This window comes from Simochromis diagramma, unplaced genomic scaffold (genome assembly GCF_900408965.1).
Source record: "Simochromis diagramma unplaced genomic scaffold, fSimDia1.1 OVJJ01000402.1, whole genome shotgun sequence".
In the NCBI taxonomy this organism is placed as follows: Eukaryota; Metazoa; Chordata; class Actinopteri; order Cichliformes; family Cichlidae; genus Simochromis; species Simochromis diagramma.
In genome coordinates, this window is record NW_024386972.1 from 8,763,421 (window position 1) to 8,785,575 (window position 22,155).

The 22,155-nt window shown below is 39.2% G+C and overlaps 1 protein-coding gene across 1 annotated transcript in view; it reads left to right on the forward strand.

Annotated features, from left to right (window-relative positions):
- Nucleotides 1-22,155, forward strand: part of sema4gb (sema domain, immunoglobulin domain (Ig), transmembrane domain (TM) and short cytoplasmic domain, (semaphorin) 4Gb) — a 52,485-nt gene that overhangs the window by 26,671 nt on the left and 3,659 nt on the right. The window contains exons 3-13 of the mRNA XM_040039041.1: nt 4,099-4,247; nt 4,652-4,714; nt 6,327-6,425; nt 6,523-6,616; nt 8,089-8,202; nt 9,399-9,553; nt 13,651-13,826; nt 18,371-18,509; nt 18,600-18,822; nt 19,923-20,038; nt 20,278-20,432. Of these exons, the coding sequence (XP_039894975.1) occupies nt 4,099-4,247; nt 4,652-4,714; nt 6,327-6,425; nt 6,523-6,616; nt 8,089-8,202; nt 9,399-9,553; nt 13,651-13,826; nt 18,371-18,509; nt 18,600-18,822; nt 19,923-20,038; nt 20,278-20,432 (1,483 nt within the window). The remainder of the gene's footprint in view (nt 1-4,098; nt 4,248-4,651; nt 4,715-6,326; nt 6,426-6,522; nt 6,617-8,088; nt 8,203-9,398; nt 9,554-13,650; nt 13,827-18,370; nt 18,510-18,599; nt 18,823-19,922; nt 20,039-20,277; nt 20,433-22,155) is intronic.

Consider the following 22,155-nt stretch of genomic DNA (forward strand, 5'->3'; position numbering starts at 1 on the left):
CATTTTCTTTAGTGATTTTTTTCCCCATGTGTAAATGGACTGATTCATATAAATCGTTTCTCTACTCTACTTTATACAACAGATTGTTACTCTGTGATTTCCTGTTTTATTTTGATAGCTGGTTGTCTTCTTTCTTGTCCTATGGCCTTCCTCAGCAGCAGTGAACCGTTTCCATCTTCTGTCTTGTGTTTGGTTTGACTTAATTGTTTTCACGTTGTCTTCTGGGCAAATATGTTTTACAAGTTTTAAGCTGTACCTAACTAAAACCACTGAATGAAGAACAAACTGTGGATTGCACTGTCATGGAAATGGGACTGTATTAATCTAGTGACGCAGAAATGTTAATAAACCTCATCTGCTGCTAAGTCTCTTTTACACTGCTGGAACTGCAGCTGCTTAAACACAGAGCACACACCAAGACAAACACCTGTTCAATCAATAAAATTAATTTCACTTTGATCTGCTGACAAAATAAATCAATTTCCAAGTCTCTTTTACTGGACAGTAACATTTAATGTTTAAGTGTATCCAATTTAAAGTCTAATCTTTAGATTAAGGGCTAAGACATAGAGACAGGCAACCATTCACACTCACATTCACACCTATGGGCAATTTAGAGTTACCAGTTAACCTAACCTCACTAACTGCACATCTTTGGACTGTGGGAGGAAGCCGGAGTACCCAGAGAGAAGCCATGCAAACATGGGGAGAACATTCAAACTCCACAGAGAAAGACCCTGGGCTGATGGTGAAATTGAACTCAGCACTTCTTGTTGTGAGGCAACAGTGATACCAGTCATCTCAAATGGGGTTTTAGGGCTTTGTCAAGCCAGCTAATGCAAAAAAGCTGGCTATGTTGAACTTAGTTTGTAGTATACCTCTTTAAAAACTGGTTTTTCTTTACTCTGATGATAGTTACTCTGAATTTACATTTGGGTCCTTGAGCTGCAAATCCTGCAGAGTTGTCATGAATAGAGAGATTACTACTACAATACTACTACAAAAAATACTTTATTTGTAGCAGGCTGTAAACAGGTTTGTTTTTCCTGCATTTTAAGTTGGGCATTTTATCATGGAAATCTGTAAAATGTTAAATGCCGGCACTGTGTTTTGTGTTCAAAGCTATAACGTTAAAGGGATTATCATTCAGCCTCTGAAAATAATGATGCAATTTATATCCTTTTTAGTTATACGCTCATATTGAATCAATTCTTGTTGATTTAAATGACATGATTTGACAATTTATCACAGTCAGGCATTTTATGATGTATAATTGCATCATATTAACCTAATTTGATGTTGAAGTGACTATGAACTGATACTGACCCTGAACTACTTGAATATATAACATTTATGAACCGTGGTATATAAGATAATATAATACTTAAGCTTCCATTGCCTGCTAATCATCTATATACTTTTCGCAGTTACTCTGTGATCCCATGGCCTCCCTCAGCAGCAATGAACCATTTCCATTTCTTTAAAGGAACTATGAACATCAGAATGAATTAACTGCAACAAGCGTGCAGGTCCTCACATTGTGCTTAATTGATTGGTTGAGGACTAATATAGCTTATCTTTTTACCGGGAGCTGAGACATGTTGCTGTTATTTCACAACAGAGCGAGATGAAGGAGAGGGAGGCAGAGAGGATGTGTGGAGATTAATGTGCCCATCTGCACTGTGCAGACTCATATTCCTCAGTGCAACACTCTTGATACCTTCATCTCTTCTGTTGTTCTCTGAAGACAGCTGTTCTTTCCGCATGCAGGGTTTTTATTCTTCTTAATGTCAGATTTTCTTAATCAGACATTTATCACTCACTTTTAGAGCAAACCAAAGCTCTGTAAACCTACTTCTGCACTGAAGGAGATCTTTCATGCCCACAGGAAGAAAAAAAAACAATGTCCTCCTTTTCGCTGTCTCACAGCAGCGACACAACCTGCCCTAATTTCTGAGGTGCTACATTGGGGTGTGTTCAAATATTTAGTTTAGTGCACCAGGCCAATTATTTTTCAACCTCTCTGTCTGCTCCAGTGGCAGAAGATCAAAAGCCAAAAAGCCATCCGCCATGTTTACCTTGTTAACATGTACTTTTCATGGACTTCAGTGACAGTAATTTAGCCCGCTTACTATAAAAATCTCTCACACATCACACTCGTTCACACACACACACACAGCAGGGATGATATTGATGCTATGGCATTACCGCTGATGTGATTTGGCAGTACTGGGGCACGATTCCTGCTGAATGCCCTAAAATTTTGCCTCCCCTGTGCCCCCATCCCTACGTTCTGTCTCTATAGTCCTCTTAGCAATCACTCCAGCGACTACCTCCCCGTCTCCCAGATCTGTAGTTGGGTCTCACCCTCACACGCTCAGTCACACACACTGAGCATGTTCATTTGGGGTGTGTAGACTCCATTCCTTTCCCAGTGAGTGTAAAGTCAAGCTATTCTTGTGCTTTGTAAGCAGAGATATGAAGCTGTGATCTCGTGGTTTTTTTAAAGCCAATTTTTCTTCTTACAGCTGGTCATTTTAGGGGTTGCCACAATGGATCATGTGCCTCCATCCCACCCTAGCAATCCTCCTCCATCCCACCAACCTTTTGCATGCCATCCTTCACTACATTCATGATTTTTTCTGTGATCTTCCTCTTCTGCTGCTGCCTGGCAGCTCCATATTAATCATTCCTTGTCTAGTAAATCCAACATCATCCAACTTATGGAGCACACACACTGATAACACTCAATATTACCCCTTTGATTTCTGTCTGTTTTATTCAAACTCACAATTCTGATACTCTCTTCAATTTCACAACACCGTTTGCATACTCTTCCTTCAAGATTATTCCTACTCCATTTCTCCTCATATCTACACCATGGTAGAACATTTTAAATCCACCTCCAATACTCCTGGCATCACTTCCCTGCCATCTGGTCTCAAAATATATCTACCTTCCTTCTCTCTATCACATCAGCTAGCTCTCTCCTTTTACCAATCATATTCTGTACATTTAAAGTCCGTACTCTCACCTCCACACTCCTGCATTAACCTTTTGTTTCCACTGGAACCCTGTTGGACAAAAGCACCAGAGGTGGTCTTTGTTAACCCAGAACCTGACTGATTGGGTGTGGAAATCTTATTCTTGATAATCTGCATGTTTCATTTGGAAATGATTTTATGCCAGTTCCTGAAACAACCGTACCATGTAACCGTCACAGTTTGGCTAGGTTTAGGCAACAAACCACATACTAATCTTTATTAAAAGGTTAGGTTTGGGTTAAAAATAAAACTTCAACTATGTTAACAATGTTTTACAAAGTCTTTCTGGCAGAAAACCTTTAAAACAAAAGTCTGGGTGAAGCTAACTATATGTAGGCAGAGTGTTGAAACGCCAAATCAAATGGCTCAGAAGAGCTAAAGGAGCACATATTAGCTATCAGCTAATATCACAATGCTTGCATAGGAATATAATAACAATTTTAATCACTACAGCTGGTTCACAGACGTCTTGTACAGGCTGTACCACACAGAGAGCCATTCATTTAGTCAGAGAATTCCTTTAAAATCCACCACTGTGTATACATGTTTGAGAGGTCCGGTTTGGCAAGTGGAATTAGTGGAGGCGATGCCTCGCAGGCAGCCGGCTACAGCTTTCTATGTGAGCACACTTGTCAATCAAAATAGTCACACCACTAAATGTCAGCCTTAAAAAAGTTGAAACAGGTGAGATATAAAAAAATAAATAAAAAATCAACCCCCTATACAGTTGGAAGCAGCCTCATGTGGCCATTAGAGGAACTGCAAGTGTTGGCACTTGCTCTTTTTTTTTTAGCCCTGGAGTTTGCCAATTGGTCAACGTATAAAACTGCTCTAGCTTACAAGATAGTGATGTAATTTGGAAATTCAAAGGAGACTCTATTTATAGTTTAAATAACCAGAACAAATCTGTCGTTTTTTGCTAATCAAAAAATTCTGACGATATGCATCATTGTCAGTTACACCCAGATATATTGCTTCCCTGACACAATAAGACAAGTTAGTCTTGGTCTTTACACAAAGAAACCTTCACATGTCCCGTGTCATATATTTGCAGGTCTGCTGGGCAGCACCCGTTTCATCGGCTCTTCCCGAAACTACAGCACCCTGCTGTTGGAGGAGGAGGCCAGGCTGCTGTATGTGGGAGGCAGAGGAGCACTCTACGCTCTCAACACATCCAGCATCTCCACACCTGCAAACCTCACAGTGAGTGCCAAGATGCTGAGAAACACATAATTGCTGATGTTAAGACAGAAAAGCCCATTTCACGAGTTTTTCTCCCATTCGAAGGAGGAGAAACTAATAATAGCCTTAAGCAGATTGAGCAAATCCCATTGTGTTCCACCAATTTTATGGCTATCGGATTAAATGCACCAGGCATTTATTCAAGGGTTACTGAAGTGAGTCAGAACTTAGTGACGCAGCCAGAAAATTAAGTCTGCTGTCCTTCTCTTTTCCTCCCCCTGTTTATCACACACATACACACACATACTTTCTTCTCTCTATCTGTTACTTTCTTTTCTATCTATAGGGCTTTTTATTTATATGTTTGCCTCTCTTTATTTATTTAGCTTACGGAGTCATCCTTATTACCCTCCCATTGTTTGCAGATTGATTGGGATGCTTCCCCTGAACAGAAGAAGCAGTGCCTAAACAAAGGCAGAGACAATCAGGTAAAAGGCTGCAGCTTTGTTTTCTTCTCGGAAAAATCTCCCATCTTTATTTATTAGGTTAATATTGGAGAGCACAAGTGCAACTGCTCCGTTTTGTGATGCTTGTGACAGCAACGAAACATTCAATCCTTCCAGTTGTTTTGTAATTTAGTTTCCCTGAAACCCTGAGACACTAAACTGGAGGTTGAGGATTTAAAATAAATGGCACTCATTCATTCATTATTTTTATAAATTAGGACATATACATTAAGTAGAGGTTTTCTCCATCTTTTATTTGTTGTAGAGCAAACAAAAAACAAGATGTCGCTAGAAAGGTCTGAAACTTCTGATTGACTGGGATTTTCTTTTTTTTGGCAAAACCATCTCAAAGAATAACAGCTTGTTACAAACAAGGTATGCAGGAGAGGACCAGAAGACCACAGCGGGTCCCATTCCTGTCAACTAAGAACAGGAAACTGAGGCTAGAATTCAGAATAGAAGATTGGAAGAATGTTACCTGGTCTGAAGAGCTACGTTTGAATGTCGCAGCAGAAATCGTGACTCATCAGCCATTGTTTAAATGCCAGAGCATATCTGACTATTGTTGCTGACCATGTCCATCCTTTTATGACCACATGATATCCACCTTCTGATGGTTGCATCCAGCCATGAAATGGCATGTGACAAAGCTCTACTTATCTCATACTGGTTCCTTGAACAGGACGATGAGTTCAGTGTGCTCAAACTGGCCGTAACAGTCTCAATCCAATAGAGCACATTTGGGATGTGGTGGAACTGGAGATTCACATCATGGATGTGCAGCAAAAAATCTGCAGTGCCTGTGTGATGCTATCTCGTCAGTATGGACCGAAATCTCACAGAAATGTGTCCAGAACTTTGTTGAATCTGTGCCCCAAAGGATTAAGACAGTTCTGGGGGGGAAATGGGATCCAAACTGGTACTAGCAAGGTGAACCTGTGTGCTTTCCAGTTTGGGCTGCCTTAGCTGGTGAATTTTATTGAATATAGACAGATTAGCACCTACTCCATTTAAAACAGTCACATTTCAAAAAAAAAGTTGGCAATAGATTCTCATGATGACCAGTGACAGGGATCATCTGTATCTAATGAAAGAAAACATATCCCCATAAACCTTCAAAATAAGAGCTTCCTGTTTATGGAACCTATTACCATTAAATATATTACTGAGTGACTCTTACCACTTCCTTGCAAGCACTGTTTAAAATTTGTTAAAAAACCAACCAGACTTGTCATCATGCTTAGCTAGTGCATATTTGCCTTTCTTTTTTTCCAGTTTTGTCAGTTTGCCTCCTTTATGGCTTTTTCTCTGTTATCAATAATGTAATGAGAGTTTATGTAACTTCCTTTTGAACTGCCTGTGCTGTCTAATAGCATTAATGTCATCTGTATTGTATTTGATTTATTTTGCATGCTTCCTTCTCTGCTCTCTAAAGCTTTTCCTCCCTATCTTTGAAAGGTTATTCTTTTATGTTTTATTGTTTTTAACACCCGGGAAACAAATTTATTGACTGATTATTATGTATTGCCGCTGAGAAAAACAAGCAGATACACAACAAAAAACAAATCACTTCATTTTACTGTGTTCTCTGCAGACAGAGTGTTACAACCACATCCGCTTTCTGCAGCGATACAATGAGACTCACCTGTACGTCTGTGGAACGAACGCCTTCAGACCGCTCTGTGCTTATATCGTAAGAGATCCTGGGTTTTTTTATGTCAAGTAAAATTGTGACAAGAATTGAAATGAAACAACTTATTATGTGTTCTCAATCTTTTTTTTTTTACAAGGATGCAGAGCGTTTCAGCTTCTCCTCAGGTTTTGAGGAAGGCAGAGACAGGTGTCCGTATGACCCAGCAAAGGGATTCACCGGCCTCATCGTAGGTAAGTCCAAATGTAATTGATTTTATTCTACAAACCATCCTGCATTATGTTTGTCCTTGGGGATCTTATTTGTAAAGGCCTCTGGGCAGTAAAGGTTTACTGTTCTCACACATTATGGTGGCATAGTGGTGCGGAGGTTAGCACATGTTTGGAAGGATGTTCTGAGTTTTAATCTGCTGCTCATCTGTGGAATTTACAATTAAATCAATGAAATATTGATTTCCCATCCTCACCCATCCATTGGTGTCCTGGCTCCGCACTAAATTGGTTTATACATTGGTTTATCTGTCTCCATCTGCACTTGTGGACACCTGAGAATCACCTCAACTTAACTTGGAAGAGTTTGGACACAGAAAAAAAAATCACCAGCTGGAGGGAGAATGGATGTTCAAGCCCAGAACCATTTTGCTGTGAGGGGACAATGCAAACCTCTGTAACAGCATGTTGCTGATATGCATATACACAGCATATTACATAATTTTTTATATAACTTGAATACTTAGTAGAACTCTAAAATCTAAGAATGAATGCAGTTTCCTTCCAGCAGTTCTCTGTGCCTCCAGTCTTTTTCGTGATTTTTTGCCTCATAATCCTGTTGTTGTCCTCGTATTCATTTCCATTTATGACTTTTTGAAGTAGTTTCGGATTTGACATTTTGCTTGCCCTTTGCCAGAATGATTTGCTTTGCTGTCTCATCAACACATCAGCAAATGACCTTGACTTTTTGGATTAAAGCTTTGGAATCTGGACTTTCACAGTAATTTCCTGTATCCTGCATTTAGGTCCTCTTTCACAGTCTGTCACCTGATTCTGCACTTTAAAATCCATAAGAGAAGTTATGGAAAATATTTTATATTGTTTATCATGCTGATGTCATAGTTTTGAATGAAACTCAAATCCATTTTCAAATACTTTGTTAGAACTGTGCTACTATGAGGTTATAATTAGGCCCAGCAGTGTTTTTAAAACTTCTAACGTCATCATACTAAGGGTCTGTGAAGACTCATCAAATCACAGTGGACCCAGAAGGGCGAGGGGAACTTGTGGGATTTGTTTCAAATGCAAGCAAGGTCACAATTACGTGATTTTTACCAACTCAAACTGCTTAAGTCTTTAATTAGTTTTGCTGGAAATGTGAATGCTCCCTCATGTGTAATTGCTTGACAACCATTATGAACATTTTTAAGGATTACAGCAAGCGTTAACTGTGCAAAAGTGCACCCTGATTTTTGGATTAGATCACACTTTTAGATGTAGCATAGATAATCAAACACTGTCTTTATTAGACAGTTTAAGCATACTAAATTTTGTCTAATTATCGTTACAAATACACAAGTCATAGGTCATACTGTTTCCATTTCCTCTGCAGTCCACTGAATGCTTTCATTTACATGTGATTAAACTTTGATATCTCAATATCTTTCTTTTTTAATCCATTTGCCACCAATGCATGCTTTTAATCTTTTAATTAGATGGCGAGATGTTCACAGCCTCTCAGTACGAGTTTCGCAGCTCTCCAGATATTCGCAGAAACTTTCCATTCCCCACACTCAGGACAGAGGAGGCGCCCACCCGGTGGCTTCTGGGTAAATATAATCATTCATATGTATGTACATAATAGCTGCTGTAAGACGCTAGTTCAAAAAGGATGGTGTCCTTTTTCCAAATATTTCAATTGGGTTTTAAATTGGATTTAACTAAAAGTAGTAGAAAGGCAACATACCAAATGTAATTGTATTGCTTCTTGTGTAGAATTTTTTTCTCTGGATGGACAGAATAGACGAATAGATGTGATGGATAATGTGACATAACTAGCATACAGCAGTATTGTATCTCATCTTCTTGTAACAGCACTTCAATCCATTTTAAACTACCTCACACCCAAACAAGATCTTGATATTTTTTTGTAGATATATTTTTTTCTTTGCATAGTAGAGTTTGAACTTGCATTTGTGCATGCAGTGGCAGTTTATGTTCATGTTGTTGTCCCAGAGTCCAACAGACTTTTCTGACTGATACTGGTTTTCCGCATATTCAGCTATATTCAGACATTTCACTTTATTTTTTGAGTCTTTTATTGATATTTTATAGTTTACTGATTCCAATATTCATTGCAGTTTCATATTGAGAAACATCATTTTTAAGCTATCAAACTATTTGCCGCATACATTACAGTTGAAACTTCTTCCTCATTTCTATTCTGAATGAGTCAGCCTCTTTTCCTGCTTTAAAAAACTCCCATCAAGTTAGCAATGAATGTAATCAGTTGTATAATCGCAGTTGTGGCTTTAATTTTGTTTTTTTAGTATTGCATAACTTTTCTTCCTTTTAGTGTTCAAAAATAAAATAAACAATAACAACAATAAAACATTTTATTTATAGTTGCCTTTCAAGACACTCAAGGACACCTTACAAGCAATTAAATTGCGAATTGTTTATTTATTATCTGCATTTCATACAGCATTCCTGTGTTTTGGGTAGTGGGGTTGCATTTCCTCTTTCAGTAGAATATTAATAGACCAAACCTCATTGCTATGTTGCACATTTTTATTACATCAGATGTTTTTTTGTCATAAAAAAACAACAGATTCACTTGTAGAATAAAAATCACAAGGAAAAAAATTGCACCGCATTGCAGCTCTAACTGACTTGGTTGTGGTGGTTCAATCATACTTAAAGGCTCCATCTTTAGTTTCCAAGGAGACACTTTCTAGGCTGCTAATAGGTTTCTTTTTGGACATGTGGATGTGTGCGTGTGATGTGTTTGTGTTTGTGTGCACAGAGGCAAATTTCGTGGGCTCTGTGCTGCTGAAGGAGAGCATCAACAGCTCTATCGGTGATGATGACAAGATTTACTTCTTCTTCACTGAGAGAAGCCAGGAGCAGATTGCCTACCCGAGCCAGACCAAGGTGTCCAGGGTCGCCAGAGTATGCAAGGTCAGAAAGACCAGTTAACCCAAACACTGCTATCTATAATCGCATTAATGCTTTCACTGGGTTTGAAACGGCTTTACAAGTGCCTGCAAGGTCACAGAAAGAAAGGGTTGAAACAAGGGAGGGTAAAAGTTACCAATCATTCAAAGTGAAAAATGGTGGGATTATTGAATGGTTTTTGTCAGTTGCACAGAATGAATGTAAATGGATTTCAGAGGACGTTCTTGTTTCTCAATGAGCTGCCACGCTCCTCTCGCTGTAATATCAATGCTAAATCAGCCAGCAGTTGGTCGTCTCTAATCACAGTTTCTTCACTGACAGAGGTTCTCTCTCTGTGCCACTGTTGCCAGGCAAAGTACAAGTCCACAAACCTCCACCTCCAATGGCAAACCCTCCCCCTTACTTTATTGCCATATCCCCATCTTCAACTCCGCCTTCTCCTGCTCTTCTTCCTCTACTTCCCATCTCACCTCATTTCACTTGCTGTCAGCATTCCCAGTTTAGACAGCATGCCCAGCAACCATTCCTAGAGGTTACTCTTGCTCCTTTTCCTCCCGCTTGTCATTTATTTTAGCCATTCATGGGGGTATAATTACCATCACGGTGTGCTTTTGTAGGCATCAAAAGAGTAAGTCAATGACTCAGCTGGTGAAATGAAGCAGTTGTGTTTCACTTTTTGTGATCCTGTGAAAAGGATTTAAGTGAATGAATGAGAGAACACTAACAGGATAACCTACTGAGCAGGAAATTTTTCAAAGATTTTGACATGGTGTAAATTCTCTGTTATGTACTTGTAGAGTTTTGTTTCCTTTTTTTAATATATCATTTACTAATGTTCATACTGTTATTGTGGACACTGACATGAATGCAATGTGGCTTCAAAGAGAAGCCAAAAGCCAAAGTAATGGCTCTAAGGGGAATCCAAATTTTTAATCAAAAGAGGAATTAAACAACCAGTGAAACACGCAATAGAGCACAGTACAACTATAAGGAACTCTGGAAAGCTTGATAAACAAGATTATTTGAGTGTACTACAGAGCAAGCTATGTTGAGCATAAAGTCAGAATTTTTTATGTCACAAAATTGGCTGTCTTTTTATGTGGTTAAATCACCATGGTAACATGTGCTGAACGCATAACCTGGTTGGGAGGAGGCTATGGTCAGTTTCAGCTTAAAATAGGTTTTCCGTGAATTTTTAAATTACATTTGTTAAACCTACTATAGATTCTCTGCTGGGTGAATAGAAAAGAATAGAATAGAATAATCCTTTAATTGTCCCACAAGGGGAAATGTGGTTGTATCAGCAGCAAAAAAAACACACATATACAAAAAGAACAGGACACATAAAACAAACAAAAACATGAATGTGTCATGTATGTCCAAGTTTTTAAGCAATATATTACTGACATCATGAGTTAAGTAAAAACTGTCGTACTTGACTCTACTCTGCTGTTAAGTCTGTTTTGTACTGCTGGAATAGCAGCGTTATTCTTTTGTCTTATTTCCATCAGTATTGCATTTTACTGTTACATCTTTTATGCCCCTTTGTGTTCTTTATAAACATTTATCACCATTTTATTATCAACGCTTTCATCTGATAACGTGTCTGATTGGTGTAGGTGTCACTCATGGGGATCATGTTGTGCTGAAGAGTCAATATGATGTGTGAAACGCTCCTTTTTATGTGAGCGTGCACAGAGCCAGGCAGAAAGCCCAGCTTAACACAGAATGTTGATAACTGCCATTGTCACACCCCTTATCCCTGACTGGGGTTTTAGGATTTGTCAAGCCTCCTAATACAAAGTAAGCATGGCTATGTTTAACTTCCTTCATGGTTCCCAGGCAAGTTGCAAAGGGGGGTGAGTGCTTAGCAGACTGGACTCAGAAGAGTGATTAGGGAATAAGTAACAGGGATGGAACATACATGCATTTAGGGTAAATGGCATTTATTTGACATTGATGTGTCAAGTTTTAATTGTGTGACAGCAATGGCACAGTTAATGGTGTAGAGAAAATGACTAATAGTGCTTAAAAGTGCCAATTTTTAAATTCATTTTTCATATAGGCTCATAGTCCACATTAAATCCCCTTAATAGAGAGTAATAAATGATCTGGCTCTCTGTGTGTTGGCCCTGTGATGGACTGGCATCACAGCGTCCGGGATGTATGCTGTTTCTCACACCATGAAAGCTGGGAAAAGTTCCAGCCCCCTTTGACTACTAAGTTAGATGAATGGTTGAAAAAATAGAGATAAATGGGTGGATGGGGGGTGAGTGAATGATTACCGGTGTCCATGTAATTTTATTCATACAATACAAACAGCAGCAGCATGAGTTTGTTGCTTTTCAGTTATGTATACAGTACACAGATAGTCTGGACACTATTTTCACTGTAAGAGTTCATTGAAAAAAAAGCCTCATGCTTTGGATCTTTTAGTATGAAAAACAGGTTGCTAAAGGTTTAAACACCCAGTATTGATTTTCACATCGCTGTCTGCTGTTGGTCTTTTCCCTAAGTGTCTCTGCTGCTTTGCTGAAAAAACACATCATTTTATTTCCATTAAAATGATTCTCAAGGACCTCTGTTGAGGATATTTCTCTCTCTTTTTGTCCTGTTTCCACTGGCATTGGATAATAAAGTTGTAAAATACCCCAATACCCCTGTGTTGCTGCAAGCTTTTGTCCCAAAAGCTCATTAAACAAATGCAGGGAGCTCATTTTTGAGCATCTCTTGCTCTCTTACTTTTCAAACCCATATACACACTCACTGTGTCTTGTCTTCATTCTCACAGCATTCGAAAGTAGTCATTTCTGGAAATAAGGTCTGGGCTCTTCCTCTCCCTTCACCAGCACTGTGGAGTTGTCAGAGCAGTCGAGTGTAATAACTCAGTCTGAACTAGGCCACGGCAGCACATGCAGATGTCGAGTGGTCCCCAGCTCAGCCCCCATGGCGGCCAGGCACCACGCTGGTTGATGGCAGATCCACAGATAGTGACGGCTCTGGCAGTAGCCCCTGGCCTGAAACCACTGACGACTTGCCATTTTTGAGTTGCCTAGCCGGTTGTCCTCTTCTGCTTCTCACTTCCCAGCCAGTCATGCCCTACTTTAACAAAGAAGAGACATGATGACATGAAAACAAAACCATTGCAAAAAGCAGAAATAGGTGCCAGTTTGACATTATTTAACATTTTTCTTGCTATACATCTCCAGTAAAGAGAATGGTGCTGTAGTTTTAAGTTGTTGTTGTTGTTTTTCTCAGTTGTATTTTGAGAATAAACTGCAGCACAGGCTCATCTAGGGTTAATTCCCCCTCTGGTATATCTTCTATGCTTGGATTCTTCACTATTACTGCCTTAAATTTACCTCATGACAGCCCAGTGACCCTGACTGTGCGTTGATTGACAGAGACTGTAATCTGCCATTGCATCCCTTTAGCTCTTCCCACAGTAATAACCTGCTATCATCTCTGTAAGAAATGCTTATTTGTTGCTTTCAAGTCTCTAAAGATTTCCTTCTGTCAAATGAATGAAATTTAAAGATTGGATTCATCTGTCTGCACTCCTTTTCGTCTCTTCTTTCATTCGTCTTGTGCCATAAATTGAATTGGTATTATTGACAGAACTGCTCCTAAGGTTTTAAGTGTATATCTTATGTTGATTTACTTTGGCTTTCTTGTGTGGGAGGCCAATGCAGGCAGAGGCTTTTGATGAACAACAGATGTCCCCTAAAGCCACAAATAAAGAAAGATGAGAACCTCTAATACAGACAAACAAAGAAAAAATCGAATCCATCTCTTTTTTCATCTTATCTAAATGAGGTGTGCCAAATTACTCTTTTAGGGAGAAAAATGTCTTACAGCCTTACCTCCCACTGCTTCTGAAATGCAATCGGAGAAATGTGCTACACTAGGGACACTGAGTTTGAATACCAACATTCAGCTCCTCCCTATATATTCATTATATCTGCATAATCTCTACGATACAATTGGATCTAATCTTTTCTTATATAAACGCACTGTTTGTGCATCACCTGCATCATTAAAATCATTGTGTTGTTTATCTTTACATCAATTAATTCCACCTCTGTCTCCTCTCTCTGCAGACTGACTGGGGAGGCCAGAGGACTTTGCAGAGGAAGTGGACCTCGTTCCTCAAGGCTAGAATGGTGTGCTCAGTCCCAGAGTATGAGCTGCACCTCAATATCCTGCGTGACGTGTTCGTCCTGCAGGAGCGAGACGCTCGCAGCAGCATTTTTTATGGTATCTTTGGTCTGGAATGGTAAGAGCAGATTTTGACTCATTTATGCTCTACAAACATGTAGTTTGTTTGTTTGTTTTTTTGCATGAAAGAATATTGTGATGTATTAGATCAAACTAGAAACTAGTGATTGAGATCATTAATTCATGTATGTATGCTTGTTTCTATAAAAAACAAAACAAAACATTTTTTGTAATCTATAAATTAAAACTTCAAGTTATTATCAAATATCAACTTACAAACCCAAACATCTGAGAACATTTGTAGAATTCATGCAAAGATCCAAACTTTGAGAACAATTTTCAGAATATTTCTTGGTATAGAGCATCAACTTCCTGAAAATAACTACTGAGAGCCAAACTCAAAGCTCTCAGCACCCATTGCATATGGGCAGCAAACAATTTTATGCCTTTGAACCATAGATGGATGTCTGAGAAGTGAAGTGACGAAGAGTGAAAAATGAATCTGCAAACTTTTTAATGGTTACCAAGGGCGCAGCTGCTCTAAGAAGTCTATGAGAAAATGTCCAGTCTTTGCTGTTAGTGTGGCCTCAGTAGACTGTTTTGTGAGAAGTCTACAGTCTCAGCTGCCCAATTCCAATCCATATTATATGCAACATGGTATTTAATTGGTGCATTATGGTCCCAACATTACTGTAAACTAAAAAAAAGATCATCTGTCACTGTCTTTAGTTTTCTGTCAGATCTTGTATACACCTGGCCTGGCAATAGCCAGAATATTTAACTTTTCTAATATTTGGTGTGACTGTGTCATTATATCTAATCAATGGTTGAGAAAAGGAACTTACTTAATTCTCCAGTATTTTTAAACCAAGCAAAAGTCTTGACCAAGAAATAGTTTCCCCAGCCTGTTTTTTTTTGTGTGCGGGGCTGTCACTGACATGTATTAGCTTAATGAGGTACTGTAATTGAGCTGGTCAATAATGCACATAGTTAAAACTTTTAATAATCACTCAGTGGGATAAGATGGTCAGATTTAAACATCCTTTGTTTAGGACCATTTCAGGAGCTCGAGTCCAGTGAGCTGAAGCTTTAAAAATAAGGTTAAATGTAATGGAATATAGTGCAGTGTGTGTAGGAGGGGATCCCATAAATCTGAATGCTTATCTGCATTTCTCCTCTCTGAACTCAGTCAAGTAGTTTTAAAGTGGAATGTGCAGCATGTAAAAACAAAATATATCTGCAGTCAAACACTGTTTGCTCAGTGGTTTTCCTTTTTTCAGATGGCTTAATTATACAAACTTTTTTGTTTTCTGTTTATTTTGTTGTTTCTGAGCTACTTAGGTTTTACGTTTAAAAAAGGTTTTAATGGATAACCTGCCAGCCTCTGAGGATCAGACTAATTTACAATTTAAACACTCATTTAAACATTCAGCTCTGAAAAAAAAAAATCTATTTGGAAGCAGAAAGGGAACAGATGTGAGTGTATAAAACTTGGGACTGTGCCAGTGTGTCCGCCTGTGCTTGGATGGCCAAAACTATGTGGACACTACACTCAATAATGACCGTTATCCTGTTACTATAAGAGGTAATGCAGCCTAGCCGAGGGGACAATCTCCTAATCAGACACAAGAGATTTAGTGAGGACCAGGACTCATGTCGTGGGATAAAGTCAAACTCGCACCTTTGGGATGTTTAAGTTCATTCTAAAGATTTTGCATGAGGTTGTCAGAGCTCTGAGCAAACCATCCAAGTTCTTTTACACCAAAAGGGGAAAATTATTTCTTTATTGCATTGTGTTGCATCAAGACGTAAAAAACAGAGAAACAAGAATGTGATATTCAGCTGGAAGTAAATGTGATGTTAATTCCTCTTTTGAGAGACCACGAGATCTATTTTATTCAGATGATGAACAAAACGATGTTTCTTCCCCAAACATGTAATTCAGAGATTAACTAATCAACCAATAATCCTTTAACACAACTCAATTAAGTCATTAAATTAAGTAAAACTGCTTGTGGTTTGTGCTTCTCTGTTTGGGGTATTTGCTGCTTTTCCCTGTGTTATGTCGTCGCATACTAAATATTGTTGGATTTTACACTGGCTGTCAGACAAATCCAGCCATTTCAAGATATCTTTTGGTGCTCTGGATCTTTTCTCTACATTCTGACACCGTCAAGATTAGATGATTGATCGTAGAAGTAATCGGCAGATTAACTGATAATGAGAAAAAAGTCATTCTTTCAAATCCTAGGTGAGTTCTTATCAACAGAAAGCCAAGCTGCGGTGAGAGCTGATGTGTGTGTGCGTGGGTGTGTGTGTGAAGATGACGACTGCCAATGGAAAATGTGATGTGATCTGAGTGTGTGTTTATGCTGATATGCAGAGTCATGCTGCATAAAACTGTCCCAGGGGTGTTTAGAGTCTGATGGTGAGGATAGCATTGCAATGAGACATCTATTATCTATTTCTCCTTTGCTTCTTTCCATTTTTCCACTGCTGTAGTTTAGTGGATATCAGTGTGTGTCCTCTCATTCACTGCAGGACTGCAGTTCATTCTTTCCGTCTTTCTTGCCCTTCATTTCTTTTGTCTTTTTTTTTCACTTTTGATCACTTTCTTTCGTTCTTTCTTTATTGCTAACTTCCTGTCTTTTTTGTCTTTTGGTGGCTTTTGGGCCGGCGCAGTGGTTGCCTCAATGTAAAAAGGTATTGGATTCAAATCCCCCATCTGGTCGGGTTCTTTCTGTCTGTCTATTTCTTTCTCCTGCAGTCCAAAGACATGCAGTTAGTGGGGATGGCTTAGTTGTTGTGAATGGTGTGTGTGTCTCTGCATTAGCTCTGACTAGACTGGAGACCTATCTAGGGTGTACCTTGCCTCTCGCCCTATGATAGCTGGAATAGGTTCCAGCTGCCTGACAACCCTGAATAGGATAAACAGAAGATTGATGTCTAGTTTCTTTCTTCATTGGTTGCCAGCTTTCTTTCTTTGTTTCTTGTTTCTTGGTTGTTGCTTTCATGTTTTTTATCTCTCTGTCTTGATTACTCTAGCTTTCCATCTTTTGTGGTTTGCAGTTTTCTAGGTGTCCTATTTAGTTGTTGGCTTTCTTACTTTTTTCTTTTTTGGTTGCGTTCATTCTGTTCTCTTACGTTCTGTTTTGTCTTTTGTTGCTTTTAATTTCTTTCTTTTGGCCATGTCCACTCTAATACGTTGAAAACGCATCTTTTTCTCTCCGTTTTGGCCTTCCGTCCACACTGAGACATTTTTGGTCAAAGAAAACTGAGCTTTTTGAAAACGCTTTCCAAAGTGGATACATTTGAAAACGCCATTTTCGCGTCGCAGTGTAGACAGCGAACCCGGAGCCTTTTTGAAAACGATGACACATTTTAGTCATGTGACCAATTAAACTAAGATAGCGGAGGGCATTACACAGCTGTTGTTTTGTTTGCTCTCAATTTTGACTGCCCTATTAAAGATTAATATCAGTTTGTACCTGCTCCAGATAGCTTTTCTTCAAATTCTTTAAGTCTCACTCGCTTTTGCAACATTGTACTTTTGTGTTACTCGCAGCAACAACTCCACCTCATTGTCAGTCCATTTAAAAAACTCGGTGCTTTTCCTCAAAATTTTGACGCGACGTTTCAAAGAACTGGAAAGTAAATAAATGACAGACAGAAATGAGGCTGGTTGATACGCATGCGCAGTACTGGAACGTAAGGGTTTTTGGCTGTTTCAATGTGGACGCACAACTCTGTGAAAACGCATGAAAACAATAGTGTGGACGCGGAGCATTTTCAGACGTATATGCCATTTTCAAATTTATCCGGGCTAGTGTAGACATTGCCTTTCTTTCTTTCTTTCTTTCTTTCTTTCTTTCTTTCTTTCTTTCTTTCTTTCTTTCTTTCTTTCTTTCTTTCTTTCTTTCTTTCTTTCTTTGTTATTACACATGTGTGAGTAGTAGTCATCACTATGCATCAGACTCACATGTGTAAGAATGACTAATCCCCTGAGGTGTACTTCCTGGTAGTTTCAAGACACATTCTGGTCTCAGTTCGCTCTTATTTTCCTCACTTTGATGCTTTTGAAGACTCTGATGACTACACAATGGCCTAAAGAGTGTGACAAAGACATTTTCCATCCATTACTAATCTCACCTTTAGGGCTCAAGGTTAAGGTTTACCATGCAACTAATCAACTAATCACTCATACTGTTGGACAAAGTCTTTTTCTTCTTCTTTTTCCTCACAGCTGCAGGACCAAAACCACAAATAGGTTGTTTTATTTATGACTCACAAGGAGTGGGTATTTTTGCACTGTATGCTAGTGTTGAAAACGCATCCCTCTGGAAGAGATAAAGGGGTAAAATTACACACCTGTCAGTGACGTCACTCCCACATGCCAATGTGAAAAGGAAAAAACCCACCATAATACCCACAGTTTTCATAGAATAAAGAGTCAGCTAGTTAACCTTTTGCCTGTCAGTGAGGCCTGATGATCTGTGATGCTTCTGAAATTCAATCCAGCAACTGCCGTTTTTCAGCTTTGAGTCATTAATCCTGAGTGTGTCCCCTGGACATGTCTTTGGGGTGTTGGGGATTGTGTTACAGGAAGAATATCAAAGCATCTGCTATCTGCCAGTACGCCTTTTCAGATGTGCAGAAGGTTTTCGAAGGGCCGTACATGGAGGTGCAAGACTCAAAATGGAGGGAGTACACAGGAAAAGTCCCAGATCCAAGACCCGGCTCTGTAAGTTTTAAAGCATTAACCTTCTCTCCACCATCATCAGCGATTGTTATGTTCTGTATTTTTAGTCATTTTTTCGGTCTGTATCTTCAGTGTATAACAGATCTGCACAGGTCCCAGAACATCAACTCGTCTCGAGATCTCCCAGACAATGTCCTCACCTTCGCCAGAAGGCACCCGCTGATGGCCAAACAGGTGCACCCAATAGGTGTGCGCCCCCTCATGTTCAAAAGAAGTGTCAACTATGTCAAGATAGCAGTGCACAAAGAGCCGGCACTGGATGGAAATATTTACACTGTTCTGTTTTTGGGAACTGGTGAGTTTCATACAAGAAATCCAATGAAATGACCAAATAAACTCTATATCTGCATTTAGCAGTGCCATGAAATAACAATACACCGCATTCCAAATTATTATGCAAATTGTGTTTAAGTGTCATAAAGATTAAATAAGTTGTTTTTCAATTAAACCCATGGATGGAATAAAGATAAAGATAAAGGCCCCGGGCAGCTGTGGCTACAACTGTAGCTTGCCTTCACCAGTGTATGAATGTGAAAGTGAATGAATAGTGGTATTGTAAAGCGCTTTGAGGGGTCCGGAAAAGCGCTATATAAATGCAATCCATTATTATTATTATTATTATGAAGGTTTCTGCCAGACAAATACATCAGATTAAGAGAGCAGCTGCTAAAAGGCTATTACAAAGCAGCAAACACATATTTGAAGCTGCTGGTGCCTGTGGAGCCCGGCGAACATCAAGGTGTAGGATCCTCCAGAGATTTGCAGTTGTGCATAAACCTTCTATTCGGCCACCCCTAACTAATGCTCACAAGCAGAAACGGCTGTGGTGGGCCCAGAACTCATGAAGACTAATTTTCAAACAGTCTTGTTCACTGATGGATGCAGTGGTGGATGCAATGGTGGATGGTTGGTGGACGGCCACCATGTCCCAACAAGGCTGCATCGTCAGCAAGGAGGTGGTGGAGTCATGTTTTGAGCCAGTATGTGGAGTTTCTGACTGACCGCTTTCTTCCATGGTAGAAAGAGAAGAACTGTGCCTTCTGCAACACAACCATCTTCATGCAAGACAATGCACCATCTCATGCTACAAGGAATACCTCTGCATCATTGGCTGCTATCTGTGTAAAAGGAGAGGAACTCCTGGTGAAATAGTGGTGGAACTAGAAATGGAGACTATAAAGCAATCAGCATAGCGTTTACCGAGGTATTAAATCAAGTGAAAACTAGGGTCAATCTTTTTATTATCAGTGGATTTTGCCCCTGCTAGTCTTTAGAAAGAATTGTCACTAGCATGAGTTTCAGACTGAGTGGCTACATCAGTCTTGTTCATACAGCCAGCATTTTGTTATATTCACATCTCAGTTTAACTCAACAAGGTTTTCTCTGTTGTTGCAGATGACGGCTGGCTGCATAGAGCTGTGGACATCGATGGAGAAATGCATATCATAGAAGAGCTGCAGCTGTTTGATGAACCACAGCCCATAGAGAGCCTGGTCATCTCCTCAGCTCTGGTAGGTTTAAACATATCTACAGTAAAACTGTACGTTAACAGAATAAGGATTTATATCTAAATGAAAATGGGCAACCTTTGCGCCTAAATCCCTGTCATACCCCAAAAAGGTTGTGGAACTCTTCCCTTCTCCACCGATTAATAACTGATGATTAAAGAACAAATACACTGTCTATACTGAAGGGCATTACAATATTTAACATGAGGAAAAAATCTTCCAAATATGCTCCTGTTTTACAGAGGAGTGTCTATGTTGGGTCGCACTCTGGAGTCGTGCAGGTACCGATGTCAGCCTGCAAGAGGTACACTTCCTGTTATGACTGTGTGTTCGCCAGAGACCCCTTCTGTGGCTGGGATGGGAAAGTGTGTGTGGAAATATCTTCACGTGCACAAAAGTAAGGGCACATGCACTCAAAAAAAAGAATATTTCCAGTAAGGACAACGACTCAATGTATTTTAGTGTCACACACATGCATAATTACACAATGCATGCAAAAAAAAAAAGGGGTTACAGAGATCTGGCAGAAAACAAACAAGATACATTTGCTTTGCTCTTCCATAGATCCTGAATCTATACTTCCCTAAACCTTCTCCACAGTTCCACCTGCTCTGTAGTCTCCGATTTTTCCTCCTTATTTTGTCTTATTCTGTTAACTCTATATCTATTTTTTTACATGAGCTAAAAAATTGAGTATAAAATGTACTTTTTATTTAGATTTTATTTATTTTTTTCTAATGTAACTGTTAAATAATGTGGTGAACTGCTCATAACTGATGGCATGTTGATTTAACATAACATTACTATCAAGCCCTCTGGAAAAATTACAGGAGATTAGGGAGAGGTGATTAAGATGATTAACTTTTTGTGCTGTACATTTTTGCATTACATGACCTTTTTTAGCTTATGTTTATTTCTTCCTTCTGGGCCAAACAATACCAGAGCACAGTTAATTATTTATACAGCTTCTGTATCCCTCCAACAAATTTTCTATGAAAGCAGGTCTAAGACAATGTAGTTGACCTGGATTTTTCTCATCAGCTCTGTTCAGCTCAGCAGGAGCTTCGCACATAATGGGAAGTTTTGAATTTCAAGTACGCACACACACAAAAAAAGCTCCCACCCATTTGGATATGATTTCAATCTTTATGTCTCATGTAGCTCTGCATGTAGAACGGAAAAACAAACAGGGTGGAAGTGAGTGAAATTGTGTCTTTCCTCTTTGAGTAACATTTTACTTTACATATCGCCATCTGAAATATTTACATGAGAGAAACTGGTACAACTGGTACAACACAATAATTAAAACTTTGAGAGTATTTTGTCAATATTAAATAAATGCTAATGTACACTCACCAAACCTTTATGAGGAACACCTTGTTAGTACCATTTGGACCCCGTTTGCATTCAGAGCTGCCTTAACTCTCCGTGGGATATATGCCAATAAAATATCCCCCACATTACACCACCAGCAGCCTGAGCTGTTGATATAAGGCAGAATGGATGTGTGCCTTCATGTTCTTTACTCCAAACTCTGATCCTATGAGTTCTAGTCGTTTTCTATTCTTAGCTATCAGGAGTAGCACCTGGCGTGGTCTTCTGTTGCTGTAGCCCGACTACTTTAAGGTTTAACGAGTTGTGCATTAGATACTCTTCCACATTCCTTAATCGTAATGAGTGATTATTTGAGTTACTCTTGTTATCCTGTCAGCTTGAAGAAGTCTGGTTATTCTCTTTTGACCTTTGACTTGAACAAGGAATTTTCTCCCAGAAAATATTTTCTCTTTTTTGGCTCATTCTCTGTAAACTCTAGGGATGTTTGTGTGGGAAAATCCCTGTAGATCACCAGTTTTTGAAGTACTCAGACCATCCAACCTGGCACCAACAACCATGCAACATTCAATGTGCCTTAAATGAGCTTTCTTCCCCATTCCGATGCCCAGTTTGAACTTTAGCAGGTCAACTTGACCGTGTCCACAGGCTTAAATGTGCTGCATTGCTGCCACTTTACTGGAGATGGAGCTAATACTGTATGATATCACTAATCAGTTTTACAGGACTGTCAAACCATCCAGGTGTATCCTATCTGTTGCCCAGCATCAGGTGTAATAGGCTGCAGG